This window comes from Anoplophora glabripennis, unplaced genomic scaffold (assembly GCF_000390285.2).
Source record: "Anoplophora glabripennis isolate ALB-LARVAE unplaced genomic scaffold, Agla_2.0 scaffold27, whole genome shotgun sequence".
Taxonomy (NCBI): domain Eukaryota; kingdom Metazoa; phylum Arthropoda; class Insecta; order Coleoptera; family Cerambycidae; genus Anoplophora; species Anoplophora glabripennis.
In genome coordinates this window covers 1,887,025-1,903,065 of record NW_019416292.1, presented here as the reverse complement: position 1 = coordinate 1,903,065, position 16,041 = coordinate 1,887,025, and the positions used below count along the sequence as shown (strand labels likewise).

Here is a 16,041-nt window from a genome sequence, read left to right as displayed (position 1 = left end):
AGTTTAAATTATTAGATTAGGAATAAAAATATAAAAATTCTATATTAGAAAATGAATAAGAATAATCTTTTCATTTTAGTATCAATTGTAATAAATAATAAAACGCAATATTACACAACACTTTTAATTTAAATTTTTAACTTAACTTTTTCCTTTTTCTCTGTTTGGTCACTATAATTTACTTTATCATAAAAGTAATTAGAAAAGTAATTGCTAAATCCATTTTCCATGTAACTGTAATTAAATTAATATAATTCCTTTTTTAAAGAATATACTTTGTAATTGTAATTAGTTCCTTTTTTTAAAAAGTAATTTGTAATTGTAACTATTTTTAAATTACAAGTAATTACCCAGCTCTGCTCGTGAGTACATATTCTAATTATCTAAAAAATGCATTTTATCACGTAAAGAACTCACGGGATATATAATCATCTGTAGTTTGACAGGTATGTTTTTATAATGACTTTCCGTAATTTTTTTAATGTATATGCAGTGAGCTCAAAATTGTGAAATAATTTTACATAAGTAGTACGGGGTGTACTGGAAGGAAGTATTAAAAGGAAACACTTTGTTCAAAAATTACATTTATTGAATACACAACAATAAATACAAAAGCTATCCTTTTTGAACGATTCTCTAAAATTCATAAAATATACTCATTTGATAACGTACATAATATTAGGCTCCCTCCAACGGTGGCAAGGAGTATATTTGTTGAGAGTAATACTGGGTCAATCATATTTTAATCTGTTTCGCTATCAGCACGTACAATTGTGAGCAGAGGGAGCATTTAGGTCGGGATCGTTTACATCCCTGGGTCTTCCTCGCCTACCCGGAAGCATCGCTCTATCCACAGCCGTTTCCATCCTTATCATCACCCTTTCTAAAAGGGTTTCTACGGCTCTGGTAACATTTTGACCAGTTGCAGCACTCGTTTCCAAATATGGAAGACTAAAAATATCATTTTAGAGTACAGTTAAATATCGACATGGTAATTCTTCGAGTGTTATATTTAATGTACCACTTACCCATGTTTCTCAGCAACTTCCCTAGCTTTCCATTCTGTTATAACCCTTCTGTCTTCTAAGTCCGCTTTGTTGCCACATAAAACTACATCGGGGCATTCACAATACGCATGTAACTAAAAAATACGTTTAATATTACTTTGGTACAAACACTTTTCACAATTATAAAAAAAGCAGAGTTTTGTACCATCGTTTAACTTGAACATACCCATTCTTGATAAATCTATCAATTCATGGTCGGTTAAAATAAATTAAGGGCTGATTACACACTGGGCGATAACAAAAAAGGCATCATGGTTTGTCTACGCAAAATAATAAAAAAAGCTGGGGAGTAACTGAAAATGAAGCGATGCAAAGAAAAACAAACGTGCCAATAAATAAAAACAGTTATAATTTCTGTTGTTTGTTCGTACCCTTAGTTGTTCTATCCAGTTACGGATTTCTAGAAAGGACTGTTCATTGGTAAGATCAAATAGAAGCAAAAATCCCATAGCGTCTCTATAGAAAGCCGTTGTTAAGCTGCGGAATCTAATATAAAAGTAATTAATACAAAACGCTGTTTATATCAGTACGTACGCACAAGCAAATAAGTGGGTTATCTTATGAATAATAAACAGGTGTTTTCATACTATTGCAGCATTAAAATGTTCAACTAAAACTAGGCTAATATGTAAATGATTTTATAGTGTTATCAATGGCAGTTTCGCCAATTTCAGCTATGAGGGAGAGAAACATAAATAATTTTAAATTAAGTTAATGAGACATATGTAAATCTGAATTAATAAAGTAAATCGTGGACTTTGTCAGTCATGCTTATAGCTAGTAAAACTTCAATATTTTTACCGTTTTACTGCCAATGAATTAATAAAACCTTACCTTTCTTGTCCAGCTGTGTCCCAAAGTTGTAAATGAATTCTGTGATTTCTTCCTTTCGACTGATAGATCTGAAAAAAAAACATTTAGGTACTATAAATTATACATCGTGTTTTACAATTTACCAATCTTTTTTCTCTGAAATCTATGCCCACTGTCGATATAAATCTGGAATTAAACATTCCATCTGTGTACTGGTACAAGAAGCTAGTTTTTCCAACCCCTGAATCCCCAAGGGCAAGGAACTTTATTAAATAATCGTACTCCATCCCTACAACAGAAAATAGGAAATATGGGAATATTGGTAATGCATTTGCGTACCTTTTACAAAAATTCAGTTCTTTTAAAGAATTTTAGGAAATTGTTTAACAACCTGTTGAGTACGTACAATGGAAGCTTGTGGATGTGATGGATTATTTTATTTTTACAGCTTTTTCTGAACCACCTGTCAGATCAGAATAGTGCTTGTTTGGTAGTTATAGAAGGGGTAAAGGGGTGGGTAGCGTAGTATGGATTTTAAATTCATATAATTCTTATTATACCGAATTCTCAATAGTTATAATTGTAGTAGGGCGACACTTATTTCTGCAATTTTTGTTTCTATTTTAGAGTCAAATAATAATTAATAATAGAATAGACTCATTTTTTTTAAATGTGCCCGAATTTTGGTATTGAAGTAAACTGATTTAAGAAAAAAACTATTTTTTTCCGAGGTGTAAGGTACAAAAAAAAGTACAAAGCATCAGTTGCAGATGAAAATATTTATTGTATATTTAACGAATTAGAACATACATCACATAATAGTAAATGTGTTTGGTTTAAAAATTCGATGTAATTTATGTACATTAGGGACTTTGTTCAACGTAAAAGTCGACATACTCTGATATAAAATTAAAGTTCAAACAATATAGACAATTGTTATGTAGATAAATTGGTAAATGGTGCATATTTAAAGGCGATTCAAAGCCAAGGTACTAACAATATTGGCGATACTTATTATAATATAATATCAGTAAAATTGTAATTATTTGAGGTCACTTTAAAGCTGCAGGTAGCATTTTTATTAAAAGTATTCGTAAAATGGGCAAAACATGCAGTAAGTACTTACTTTTCTAGAGAAGTCAAGGTAATCCTATCTTTTTACTGTTTTTGATTCACATTTTCATAAGGCAAAAAACAAGGAAAATATTCGATATAATGTAAGTATAAGAAGGTAGGTAAAATTTATTAAGCGACATCTTTATATCTTATCTTTCCTTCTGCTTGCTTAAATGCAAGTTCTGGTTTTTATTGTACTATGCATATCCGGCACATTTTACAAATATATTATTAGAACGAGAAAAAATGAGCATGGAATTTTGAGTTATATACAAATATTTGATTACGTATATACATAGAGATGATTATATAAATTGGTGGTGCTTTTTGATTAGGTGCTTTCATAGTGTTCAATAAATTCCATGCTATTCTGTACATTCTCCACGTACTGTAAAACTCGAGTAAATCTGTACTTTTTAATTTATTTTGTCCGTATTGTTACTGTATACGATTGTCATGTCTTTATGTAAATACTTTAAAACAAAAATTACAATTTTTTAAGTTTTGTGTTCAAGTAGTGGGCTTAATTAATGGTGTGCTATCTTCTACAACTTGGAAATCTAATAAAATGAAGATTTTATAGTGCAGTGGAGAGCGTACGTGTATAAGATTAAAATATAATATCTAATTTATCACTAACTACCGACTAGAAAAATTTTAATACAATAGTCATTAGAATAGGTAATTGTAAACATTAAATGATTATTAAAATTGGTTCAAAGCTGCTTGCTCAGTCTGTCATCACAGTAATCCGCTCTGCGTGCATGTAGCATGGCTACTTTTCCTAGACTAAAATCGCTCATATAAATTCTTAAACTATAACCTTTATCATGAGTATTATGTACATTGGGCTCTACTAGAAACAATGGCGATCTACTAAAATCGTGGAAGGAACACCTGTCAGCAACACAAGCGGAACAATTTTTTTTTACCTTTTAACGATTTTTCGTTCGCGAATGTGTGGTTTTATATAAATCACCCTGTACACCTGTAATATTTACACCGCAATTTCTGTTTTATTCCTTCCAAGTCTTAATAAATCTTTTAACAACGAAGTACACAATGAACTGAGCTGCCTTCGACGATGTTATTGGAATGTAGATAGTACTTTGAGTACTTATATCACTGTAGCATTATAAATATTTTTATTCAAACACACCATTAAATCTCTCGCATAAACCTCTTAATTTATTAACAATCCGTCAGTTTTCGACATAAAATCTTTTATATACCAGGGAAAATGTAAGAATATAGTTGATTATGACGAGATGACTAGAACATTAACTGATTTCAGTTAAGCGTTTGAGGATTTCTCCTGGTATATAATAACATAAATTAACAAGTATAACACTTTTATTTTAGCAATCTCAATAAAAAATAAATATAGGGGTAGTGTACATATTTTAGGGTAAAATAGGTATTTATTGAAATAAACGATAATCAGGTACATTTTACGAAATCACAAGATGATAATGTATAATGCGTGGTTGAAATATAAACAAAAATAAGAAAAGATCAATAAATATTCCTTCTTCTAATACAGGGTACAAAATATCTCTTTTAATATATGAACAGTATCATAAATATTTATTGAACTTTCCAAAATTCGTGAGATTAACTTATTTGTCTTTAAATAATAAAAATTAAATTGTCCATCTTGGCAATCGGTAACGAAAAATAGTTCCATCACATTTTTAAATAAGAGTTATAGATAAATAACGATCATTCATCTTAACATTAATGGTGTATTTTGTATAGAAACCCCTAAGAATAATAATTTATGATTTTTTATTGTTCCCTTTGAAATTCGGATAAGCTTGAACCATTTGAATTGAGTAAAGCGTTAAATATACACAATGACGTAATTTAAAGTTTACACACTAATCAGATTATACAGGGTCGGAAAGTCCCCATGGTTCATCGGCCGTTACGTGAGAGCGATAAAGAAAGTCATTGAAATCCGTGCGATAGAGAAAGATAGCTATAATGAAGGCGTCTAATAGTCACCGCCCGTTTCGCCCTTCCACAAATAAGATCCATCGGTGACTGCGGTGGTCATCTTTGTTTTCGTCGTTTGCTGCCTTTTCTGTAATAGATGTCACTACTTATACAATTCCCACTTCGTATTCCGATATGTTTATACAATCCGTTAACAGAGGGCAGCACAATTCGTCTAAGGTGAGGCGCAGCCCTAGAAAGAGTGATGCCAGATATACAGATTTTTTTTGGAATTGGGGAAATAGGGAATTTTGCTTTATTTCTTGGGATTTTTAAGTCATTTTAAAAAGTATACTTAAATAACAACTACAGACGAGCCGGCGAAGCAAGAAGAGCGCCAGAAGAAAGGGCCCTAGCCGGCGGGGCCCAGCCAGGACAAAAGGAGGTCCCACAAAGCGCCTACACCGGCCGCATTTGCGGTCGGGGTAGACGACGGATGGGGCCCACCTACGAAGGCTGTCCAGGCCTACACGAGATGAGGCAGGATAAAGAGGGATAATCCCCCTCGATCCCAAATCATTGAGGCCAATTTCTAGCCATGGAATAATGGCGCGAATAACAACTAAATGAACTTTAAATGCAGCTGAGCACTATACTCCATTCGAATAACTTCTCAGTAGGGGAAACAAGGTCACTAGATTTACAAACAGAGGTATCTACTAGCTACTGTAAAAAGTTTTCTTTGTTACGCGTTGTGCTGCCCTCTGTTAACGGATTGTATTAACATATCGGAATGCCGAAGTCGAAATTGTATAAGTAGTGACATATATTAAAACCAAAACCAAACGATGAAAACAAAGATGACCACCGGTCGCTGAATTACAAGTGGAAGTGGATCTTATTTGTGGAAGGGCGAAATGGGCAGTGACTATTAGACGCTTTCATTATAGCCATCTTTATCGCACGGATTTCTATGACTTTCTTTATCGCTCTCACGCAACGGCCGATGAACCATGGGGAGTTTCCGACCCTGTATAATTCAGAACATTCGAGAAAAACATGTTTCTCTTTAGTTATATAGATCAAGAATCAAGAATTGCGTTTATTTGGCAAATATGTACTGATTTGCTTTAAATATAAAATAAACTATAACATAATTGGAATTGGTAGAATCCAATATTCTCGCTTGCATTGGGTTCAAAACAAAATTCCACTAGACACAAGTGGATACTTATATTTTAGGGGTTTTTATAAGTAGTAAGTAGTTTTAATATTTTTATATTACGATCAACAAACGTCATCCGCGAATTGGTAATATCACAATATATAATAATGTAATTGCAGTTTTTTTTTCCATACAATATTAAAAACTACCTAATAGAGAATACGTGTAAGGGTATACATAAATTATCTTGAAAATATTTCTTTATGTACAGTGCTGATACAGCTACACGTTTTGCGAACCATTATGCAAAAATTGCAAAAAAATTATATTAAAACTGTAAAATACTCAAGTACACTATATTTAAGTACACTGCCATTCACTGGTAGTTTAAGAACTATTGATATGTACTTAGGTATTACCGTCCCAGGTTATCACTTAGTCGTTATTAGTTTCGTGCGTGCCATTTGTGAAGCTTTTGTAGTGGTAGAAGAAGAAAATCAGGAAAACCGCGAACGCTGTCGGGAAAGTTATCCTGGCGATCACGTCGATAGTCTTTGCCACTCGGATAGGGTGCGGGGGCTCCTTTTTTCTCACCTGCAATACACATGCCTACTCAAGGTTAGACTATTTTGAAAATGGAATTAGTAAAACACCGCTACACAGTCAGTACTAAGACTACAACTGCAAGAATACGTCATTTAAGGATAAAACACGTGTCTTCCAACAGCAGCAGCAGTGACGGCTACAAGTGGCAGCAGCAGGCGGCAAGCACAATAAATAACAATCGCTACAACAAATAACAATGCTGTCTGCTGCCACTGACTACTGTTGGAAGAAAAAAAAAACACTTTTGATGTGACATCATTTCATATTTGTTAGGAAGGAATTTAACAATGATGTTGCGACAAACTTTTAAGGTCGATTCTTCTCATTAAAACAACACAAAAATAATTAGTAATAATTTTTTCTAAAACGCAGCTTTAGAGTAGTTTTTCAAGGACTATTGAAGTTATAGATTTTAAATAGTTTTTTTATAAATAAAGCTCTTGTTTTAGGAACAATATAACTATTTTTTTTATTGTTTGGGCAGGAACCTGACCTAAAAGTTTATAGCGATTTACAAATCTCTGCATCTAGAATATCCAAAGACATAAAGCTCTTCTAGAATATTTAACGATTTCGTTTGATCGTTCATTATTGCAATTGTAACTACATAGCAGGCTTCTACTCTACTCCTAAAAGAAATTGAGAATTTACCTCAGCGCAACCGTTGTTGGCAGCATGGGTGCAAGGATTTGGTCCACAATTGGTGCAAGAGACGATTTCATTGGGCACTGTCGATTCCCGCTTTTTGTCGCCCTAAATCAAGAAATAAAGATCTAGTAACACTGTAATCATCAGTCGCTCGGGGTGTTGGGATTAGTTAAAGATTAGTTAGAACTGTACAGTTAGTTGAACGGTGTCCAATCAATGAAATATAGCTTGGGGGGATTGTAGTGGGATATGTATAATTTCGATGAAATTGTTGATGATTCGTTTGTTAATTAATCGTTGAAATATCAAATTATAACGAAACGTATGTTATTCTCATTGAAGTAAAGTTTACTACTTATATTTCCATAATAACTGGCATTATACTGTTTACGGTATTTGGCATAGACGTGATTGGAATGCCAACAGAAAACCAAAATTTTTAAATCCAAATGTGACAAATTATTCGAATATGTATCACTAAAGTAATAAAAATGGTTACAAAAATTCTGACTATAGCAGTTCAACACACAAAGATTCAAATCATAAAGGTCACTAAACAGGGTGATTTATTTGAATATGGCAAGTATAAAAAGGATGAATATCCCTACAAAGGGAGGTGTATGCAGTCAAAGTTGTAATGTTGCTCCCAAATTATGTTTATTATATTACCGTTAACTTGTGTTAATACTTTATTGTCAGAAAAAAGTTGCAACTCTTAAGACACAATAGTCTTGAGAAGTAAAAGTTGCTATTGTTACACTTTAACATCATAATCTTGTTTAATCTGTGACACACACTTGGCGAGTGGTTCTATAATCTTTCTCAATTATATGTATTGTATTAACTGACTACAATCGAATAGTAGCCCACAGGCGTATCATTTGGAGGAGTTATACAAAGAAAATAGTATTAATGCGTTTTAAAAGTTTACAGGTGGATTTTTTCGTCCTATATTGCCGGATTCCAATAAATCACCGTGTCTGTTCTATATACAGTGTGTCCCGGATATGATCTGCACTCTTGCAAACTTTTTTATTATTGATTTGTCGAGAAATAATTATTCTTGATAGAAAGTTTCGCTTATCTTGGTAAGGAAATATCCATGGTAATTATATGGTATGTAAGATAGTAAAAAATTGTGGCGTCTTTTTATTTGCTAAATGTGGTTATTGTTCTTTTCTAACTAAACTCCGTATTTCTTGAATTCTCGAACAACTTTGTTAAATACAGTTTTTAACAAAAAAATTAAATATTAAAGGCACTTTGGTTAGGGAAAATTTCACATTTTGAAATTTTTTGGCGCCCTATGTTTTATTACAATTATTACATATTTTATTGCTGCCTATGGCTTCTCAAGATAAGCAAACCTTTTTATCAAGAAGATATAAAAAAGTTTACAAGAGTCCGGGGACACACTGTATCTTTATTTGGTTATTTAAGACTTTTCCTGTATTTCTTTATGTAGAATTATGAATGGCATAATTTTTTTCTATATTTCATTGGAAGTACACATAGGAAAATAACACCAATCGTAAAGACAATTTTAGCATTTCCAAATGCAAATTTTTATCGCAAAAACTTACTCTCATTCGGGGACTTTCACAGAATGTGGAATAATATTCTTGTTCTGCAGTCTCCTAATAATTAAAACAATATATTGTGACAAAAGTGAAATGTACCTTCAGTTTAGACACAAATAAAACAAACTATAATGTTTCTGATGTTAGGTAGCGCGGGTTAGTTTTTTATTTCGGGTTTTCTGATGTCAATGAACTGATATTGGTCTGGACGATGAAGCTTTACTTTTTGTGCAGTCTACATCTATATCTATAATATTTATAACATGCAACCATCCTTAATGTATATTATAAATGTTCTGATGAAGGTCAAAGATAAAAACGAAACAAATGGTCGGTGTATAGCCCTTCTTAACATACCTGCCAATTTTTAAGTACCTAAGTCCCTAAAAATACATGGGACATGGAAAAATAATATATATAACCAGTTTTTTTTATTCAAAACTACTTAAACTACGTATTTTGTCGACCTCGTACAAAGATAGTATACAGAGTCTTTCTTTTTGCTGTCGCTGTTGCCAGATATAAAACAGCACTGTAAGGAATGAAAAACTTATGAATATGGTTCTCATTTTAATAAGAATCAATTTTAATTCTACTTAATTAACTACAAAGCTTCTTGTGTTATCAAGTGATTTGTCTGCCTAGTTATACGTTTGAAAGCATGATATAATTGTAAAATATGGAAACTGACAGAGCAATTTGATTTAACTAAATACAATTAAGCATAGTTTTGGACGGATGTAAGGAATTTGCTACTGATTTTATCCAAAAATAGCTGTAGCACAAGAAATAAAGCAGACTACTAGATTTTCTTTTAAAGAGATCGGCAGTATGTGACCATATTTTTAATTTTTATAACATCCAGTTTTTTTTTCTGTTAAAATGGCAATGAAGAAATAGAAAAAGTGAAAGAGAAAACAAAGAAACGAACGATGCAGTGTCATTCAATCAATATCTTAATTGCCATTGCTGTTTTTTTGGTAAACAAAATTGGAGATGAATAACAGTATGAGAAGTAGATTATACATAGTTACATTAGATATGAATTATTGATTTGATATAATTAGTAAAAATCAAGTATCCTCAGATCTTATATACAGGGTAGCCCATCGAAAACGTACCGCAAGGCATTACAGGGTAGTAATGAACTTTTCGGCAAAATCCAAAAACAGGTAAAGTTTGCTTCTGAGGGGGACAACTTTTGGCGCAAAAAGCATAGCAAAATCTTCAACCCCCTAAGTGGGGGTGCCATCCCCCAAATTTTTTTAAATGGGAATGGGGGTCAAGTGGGGGGTCATTAGAAAGGGCTTTTAATTCTCTATACATCGATTCTTACTTTTTGAAAATCGATCCATTATTTTAGAAAATATGCAGCTTTGAAAATACGAACAATATTTTTGACGAGAAATGCGAAAATCGATTTAATTTTACTTCAAAACTTACGGTATTAGCTTGGTAAATTCCTTCAAAAGAATTCGCTGTTTTTTTTTTTCTGATTTGCGAATTCTTTAGCCTGATTTTGGTGAGCAAAAAATTGTCCGCTTTTTGTTTCGTATTTAGATAGGCCACAAGAAGTTGCTAGATAACTGTCTTGTGACTTGTAGTTGAAGAGTACCAATACTGCCGAGTCTTTTAAATTGATTAATTATGGTGTACTCAATTCCAGAAAGAGTAGAAATTATTGAGCTTTTTTTCAAAAACAATGAATGCGGAAATCGGGTCGCCGAACTGTTCAACCAACGGCATCCTGAGAAACATGCGTCTGGAAAAATTGTTCGCGAATTGGTGGCCAAATTTCGCGAAACTGGCTCCGTTCATAACAAAAAGAGGCAGGTTGAAAATCCGGTACTAAATGAACCTACGGAAATAGCGGTATTGGGGCAAGTGGCAATGGATAGTACGCTGAGTACAATGCAATTGGCTACTGCGACAGGAGTGAGTCGTACAAGTGTCCAACGAATATTAAAAAAATACAAATTCCATCCTTATAAGATTCGGCTAGTGCAAGAGCTAAATGAAGACGATTTTGATCGTCGTTTGCAATTTTGCGAAATAATGACTGAACGAGCGATAAACGATAATTTCCTCTTTAATGTGTGTTTTTCGGACGAGTGTACGTTCTTCTTGAATGGTTTAGTGAATCGCCATAATTGTCGTTACTGGGCTGATACCAATCCAAGGATTTTCCATGAGACACACTCCCAACACCCCCAGAAGTTGAATGTATGGGCAGGTATTTTTGGAAATTCCATTGTAGGTCCTTTTTTCCTTCCTGGAAATTTGACAGGCGATATGTACTTGGATTTACTACAAAATGTCATCGACCCAGCTCTAACAAATATCATAGAGGACGACCCTGCTTACAATGAACACGAACTGATTTTCCAGCAAGACGGAGCTCCTCCACATTACTCGCTCAATGTGCGCAATTACCTAAATGAGACGTTTCCAGGACGCTGGATAGGACGAAGAGGTGCAATTGAGTGGCCCCCTCGGTCACCCGACTTAAATCCTTTAGATTTCTTTCTCTGGGGGCACATTAAAAGCAAAGTTTACAGCACTCCACCTGATACCTTGGAAGATCTGCGAGGACGAATCATTAATGTATGTCGCGAAGTAACACCGCAAGTGCTCCAGAATGTTCGACAACGGTTTGAAGACAACCTGTATCATTGTATGCAAGTTGGCGGACAACATTTTCAGCATTTACTTGACTAATACCGTAAGTTTTGAAGTAAAATTAAATCGATTTTCGCATTTCTCGTCAAAAATATTGTTCGTATTTTCAAAGCTGCATATTTTCTAAAATAATGAATCGATTTTCAAAAAGTAAGAATCGATGTATAGAGAATTAAAAGCCCTTTCTAATGACTCCCCACTTGACCCCCATTCCCATTTGAAAAAATTTAGGGGATAGCACCCCCACTTAGGGGGTTGAAGATTTTTGTAATGCCTTGCGGTACGTTTTCGATGGGCTACCCTGTATGTGTTACTTTGATATGTGTCTGTCCAATATGTAGCATGTCCCAAAAGTAGTACCATAGCTAAGGTATCATAAGATTATTAAAAAATAGAAAATACTAACAACGAAAAAAATATTTGACTACAGTAAAGGTTCCAATTATCGACCACGACCACGACCACGAATTATCGACATAGTATTTAAATTTGTAACTAAAATAAGATATGTATGTATGAAACATTTACTATGATTTAAGCAAATTTCCCAAACTGCTATAACTGCTATCATACTGAAAAATGTTTATAATTTGTTTGATATTTTGGCAATCCAATCTTTTACCTAGAAACTCTTTCCATGTTTATTCTTTTAGATGGCCTTTCCGCAATACCTTCTTCACAACATTTTCTACCAAAAAGGTTTATATAAAGGTTTATATTTTTCATTACTACCCGTTTCAGTCCACAGCCTATGCTACGACTTTTGGAACGTCCAGTATTGAGTAGGAGAGAGTGAGTAAAACTGATCATGCGATGCGTATGAACGAGACACGCATGCGCATGCAGGGAGAACTAGGGTCAGGCCTTGCAGTGCTCTGTGCTAGGCTTGAGATGCGGTTCGGGGTGGGGGGATAGCTTAGCTAACGTAACCTAGGCTTACCAAGGGACTGGCCAGTATAATGCCTATCCTGCTGAGTACAGCGGGCAGTCGCTGCAACATGACAGACCAAACAACGTACAATCTTATGAGGAGAGCCACTGACAAAAGCTTTTCGGGCCACTCGCCCTAATCCACAATTTACGTCATTAGAATTTGGACATGCTCAAACTGTGGCGGCCAGACATGTCAGATGACCGTGGGGTATACTGGGTACGGAATTTACAGACAATTTGGGGTCCTGCTAGGGCGACAGCGACTGAGTTCCGAATGGTGGTAGGTTTCTCGAGTTAAATACATAGGGGTGCGTATGTTCCGATAATATAAGGGGTGATTCCTGGGTTAGTTTCAGAGTTATAGGATGGTACATTTTAGAAGAAAACGAAATAGTCTATGTAACAGAATCTGGAGGAGAAAATTTACTGAAATTTTAGACGTAGATATAGTCCAGGCAAGTTAAACGAAAATCACCCAGAATACGGAGATTTTTTTCTGATGAACCGATCGAGTTGCGGTTTTCGGCATTGTCTTCGGAAAAATATCAGGAAAAAAGTCTATCTGTTACACATTGGGGCTGGATCGAAACTGCATTGCGGGTGCATAAAGTGCATCTTGGAGTGCATCAATTTTTCCGAATTTTAAAAAAATGGTAAAAATTGAGTAAAAGTTGTAAAAATTTGTGTGTACGGGGTCGGAGGTTCCGAATCTGACCCTGAAAAATATGCCCGACGGCTCTGGGGCCCCCCAGGGGGGCAAGGGGGAGCTTCTGTAAAACATCGAATAGCTGAGTAATTGCCTTCTAAATTTCTACTCGGGAGTTTTCGCGGTCGGGGATTCCGAATCTGACACTAGAAAATATCCATTAATCTCAATCTTGTCTATCATTGAGAAAAATTATCGCAGAATTGGAGAAATCCTGGACAATCCGTTCCCAAGAGATACATATCGTTAAATCAAAGAAATATTCCTTAAAACCGAAGAATATTTCATGGATCATGGATTTTCAAAAGAATCTCTTGGGCCCGTGCGATTACGGATAATGCATAACAATTAGGCGACAAAATGCGATTATCGACAATGCAGATCTTGTGGGTGCAGGAAGCATGGAATTACATGCACAATTCATGTACAAATTGTTTTGGAACCAACTGTTCCAATCCTGAAATAGTCGAAAATGTAATAGATGATAGTGATGGAGACAGTGATGACAGTACTGATGATGAAAATTGTGATTGATAGTGAAATGTTAGATAAACATATGATAGTAGTTGTCTCACTAATTGCCTTGCAAATAAAAAGAAAATTGGTTCTCAGAATAAAGGGGATTCTTTTCGACTCATTAATTTCCTGTTAGTTTTTCTTACCCTTCTTGTCTAATCTCTGTAAATTTACGTGTGTTACAATGTAATGATGAGCCTACAAGATCATGGTTGGTAAGCAGGTGGAGCAGTTTTATTACAAAAATCGCATGTGCCTTTCGATGTTTCCCAGAAAGCCTACCCCACGGGTTAGGTATACTTTTCAGTGTCAGAATCGGAATCCCCGACCCCGAAAACCCCTGGGTGGAAATTTAGAAGGCAATTACATAGCTATTCGATGTTTTACAGAAGCCCCCCCCCTTGCCCGCCCTGGGGGGCTCCAGGGGGTCGGGCATACTTTTCAGTGTCAGAATCGAAATCCCCGACCCCAAAAACCCCAGAGTGGAAATTTAGAAGGCAATTACTAAGCGATGTTTTACAGAAGTCCCCCCCCCTTTCCCCCTCTGGGGGGCCCCAGGGCCGTCGGGCATATTTTTCAGGGTCAGATTCGGAATCTCCGATCTCGAAAACCCGTGTATACAAATTTCTACAACTTTTAGTCAATTTTTACCATTTTTAGAAAATTCGGAAAAATTGACGCACTCCAAGATGCACTTTATGCACCCGCACCCGTAATGCAGTTTCGATGCAGCCCCAAAGTGTAATAGATCGACTTTTTTCCTGATATTTTTCCGAAGACAATACCGAAAACCGCAACTCGATCGGTTCATCAGAAAGAATTTTCTGATTTATTGTCTAACTTGCCTGGTCTAATAACAGTATATTTATTGAGAAAAAAATAGTCCAGTCAAATTAGAGTTTGAACATGAAAAAAATATTAGTAGACATTTTATCTCGGCTCCTATTGGTCGGATCGATACGCTTTTTTTCTTAATTCATGTTTTTTTATGGACTATTTGATGCAATTGGTTTAAAATCTGCATATTAAAAAATCGCCGAGAAAAGAACCCTAGTTACTGTTTTTTTTGTATTTTTGTTAATAACTTTTTTCTTTTGTAACTTAAAAATCCGAAATTTATACAGACGCGAGATAATGTAATTACCTTTCGATCCTTTTTTGCCAAATTTCGATATCTTGACTTGGGCAGAAGATATACGCTCTCGCGATTTCAACTTTATAATTTTGCAATAGTCTGCCATTTTGAAACTGAGGGTCCGGACTGTGGGTATTTGTTGAGCACCCCAAGAGTTATCTTTTCCTTTACTTTCATCCAATTTCAGTCAAATTTATTCTTTTTATTTAATTCTGAAATAATTTGGCACATTTTTTTTTCACTGCTAATTTTGCAATGTAAAAAAAAATTGTAAGCTTTCGCAAAAGCCTATCCTTGTAGAAAATAGAAAAAGAAACAAAATCGATAAGTATACCTCATGTTCATTAGAGGCTTATTTTCGGAAATATAAACGAAAAACTGAAAAAAGAGCAATAATTTTTTTTCTTTTGTTATAAACAATATGACGCTCGACCTCTACAAATACACAAATTTGTTCTTTGTATTTTTTACTTAATTTTAAGCACATAAAATTCGAGTTAGGCCCGATTTTCGAAACAGACATGTGTTTGGTCTAATTCTCCCGGATTAATAAGTGGCAAATTTAAGTGTTTTTTCACTTTTCTTACTGCCCACAAAAATCTATACGACCTATCGGAAAATTAGTCATTTCATGTTGTAGGCAATTAAATTACCTACGACGAGGCGTAAGTGATTTCTTTTTTTTTAAATTACAATAAAAATAAGCTCTATTTAATTCAAAAAGAGCGAATTCCCGAGCGGCTTTTGCCTGACCCTTGTTTAAAACGCTATTTTGCACGCTCCACTTTGTTACTTATAAAGACCTACTTAATTTAAACTTTTTGAAATTTTCTTTTTCGATACGTTTCTTTGGATCAATTAGAACCTATATCTACGATATTAACTTCTAAAATTAACGTTTAGTAATTAAACAATTAGTTGCAAAAAGACGAACGATATTAATTAACAAACAGCCGGAGCAACAATTTCACGGTCGATTGAAGCGGCGTTTGGTATACAGGTTCGTAAAGTCCCCATGGTACATCGGTCGTTACGTGAGAGCGATAAAGTAAGTCATAGAAATTCGTGCGATAGACAAGGATGGTTACATTGAAGACTTTTCATAATCTGAATAGTCAGTCCCACTTCTAACCCGAAAT

General features: G+C 34.5%; 2 protein-coding genes across 4 annotated transcripts in view; both read right to left on the bottom strand.

Moving 5' to 3' along the window:
• Positions 1–579: 579 nt before the first annotated feature.
• LOC108909990 (ras-related protein Rab-27A) lies at positions 580–2,370 on the bottom strand. Of its 3 annotated transcripts, none has more exons than XM_018714482.1 (6): positions 2,287–2,370; positions 2,024–2,169; positions 1,902–1,969; positions 1,439–1,553; positions 1,029–1,141; positions 580–951 (listed from the first exon to the last, which is right to left on the bottom strand). In XM_018714482.1, the coding sequence occupies exons 2-6, from the start codon at positions 2,165–2,167 to the stop codon at positions 759–761; spliced, it is 633 nt and encodes a 210-aa protein (XP_018569998.1). In that variant the 5' UTR covers positions 2,168–2,169; positions 2,287–2,370; the 3' UTR covers positions 580–758. The 3 variants fall into 3 exon arrangements, with proteins under 3 accessions (XP_018569998.1, XP_018569992.1, XP_018570005.1); XM_018714476.1 differs by having other exon boundaries at positions 2,220–2,362; XM_018714489.1 differs by having other exon boundaries at positions 2,272–2,349.
• A 3,607-nt stretch (positions 2,371–5,977) lies between these two features.
• LOC108909940 (glutamate-gated chloride channel) overlaps positions 5,978–16,041 on the bottom strand; it is a 135,633-nt gene continuing 125,569 nt past the window's right edge. Inside the window, exons 11-14 of the mRNA XM_023457473.1 lie at positions 12,553–12,678; positions 8,937–8,990; positions 7,357–7,458; positions 5,978–6,708 (exon numbers count right to left, since the gene is read on the bottom strand). Coding sequence (XP_023313241.1) covers positions 6,535–6,708; positions 7,357–7,458; positions 8,937–8,990; positions 12,553–12,678 — 456 coding nt within the window. The 3' untranslated portion in view covers positions 5,978–6,534. The remainder of the gene's footprint in view (positions 6,709–7,356; positions 7,459–8,936; positions 8,991–12,552; positions 12,679–16,041) is intronic.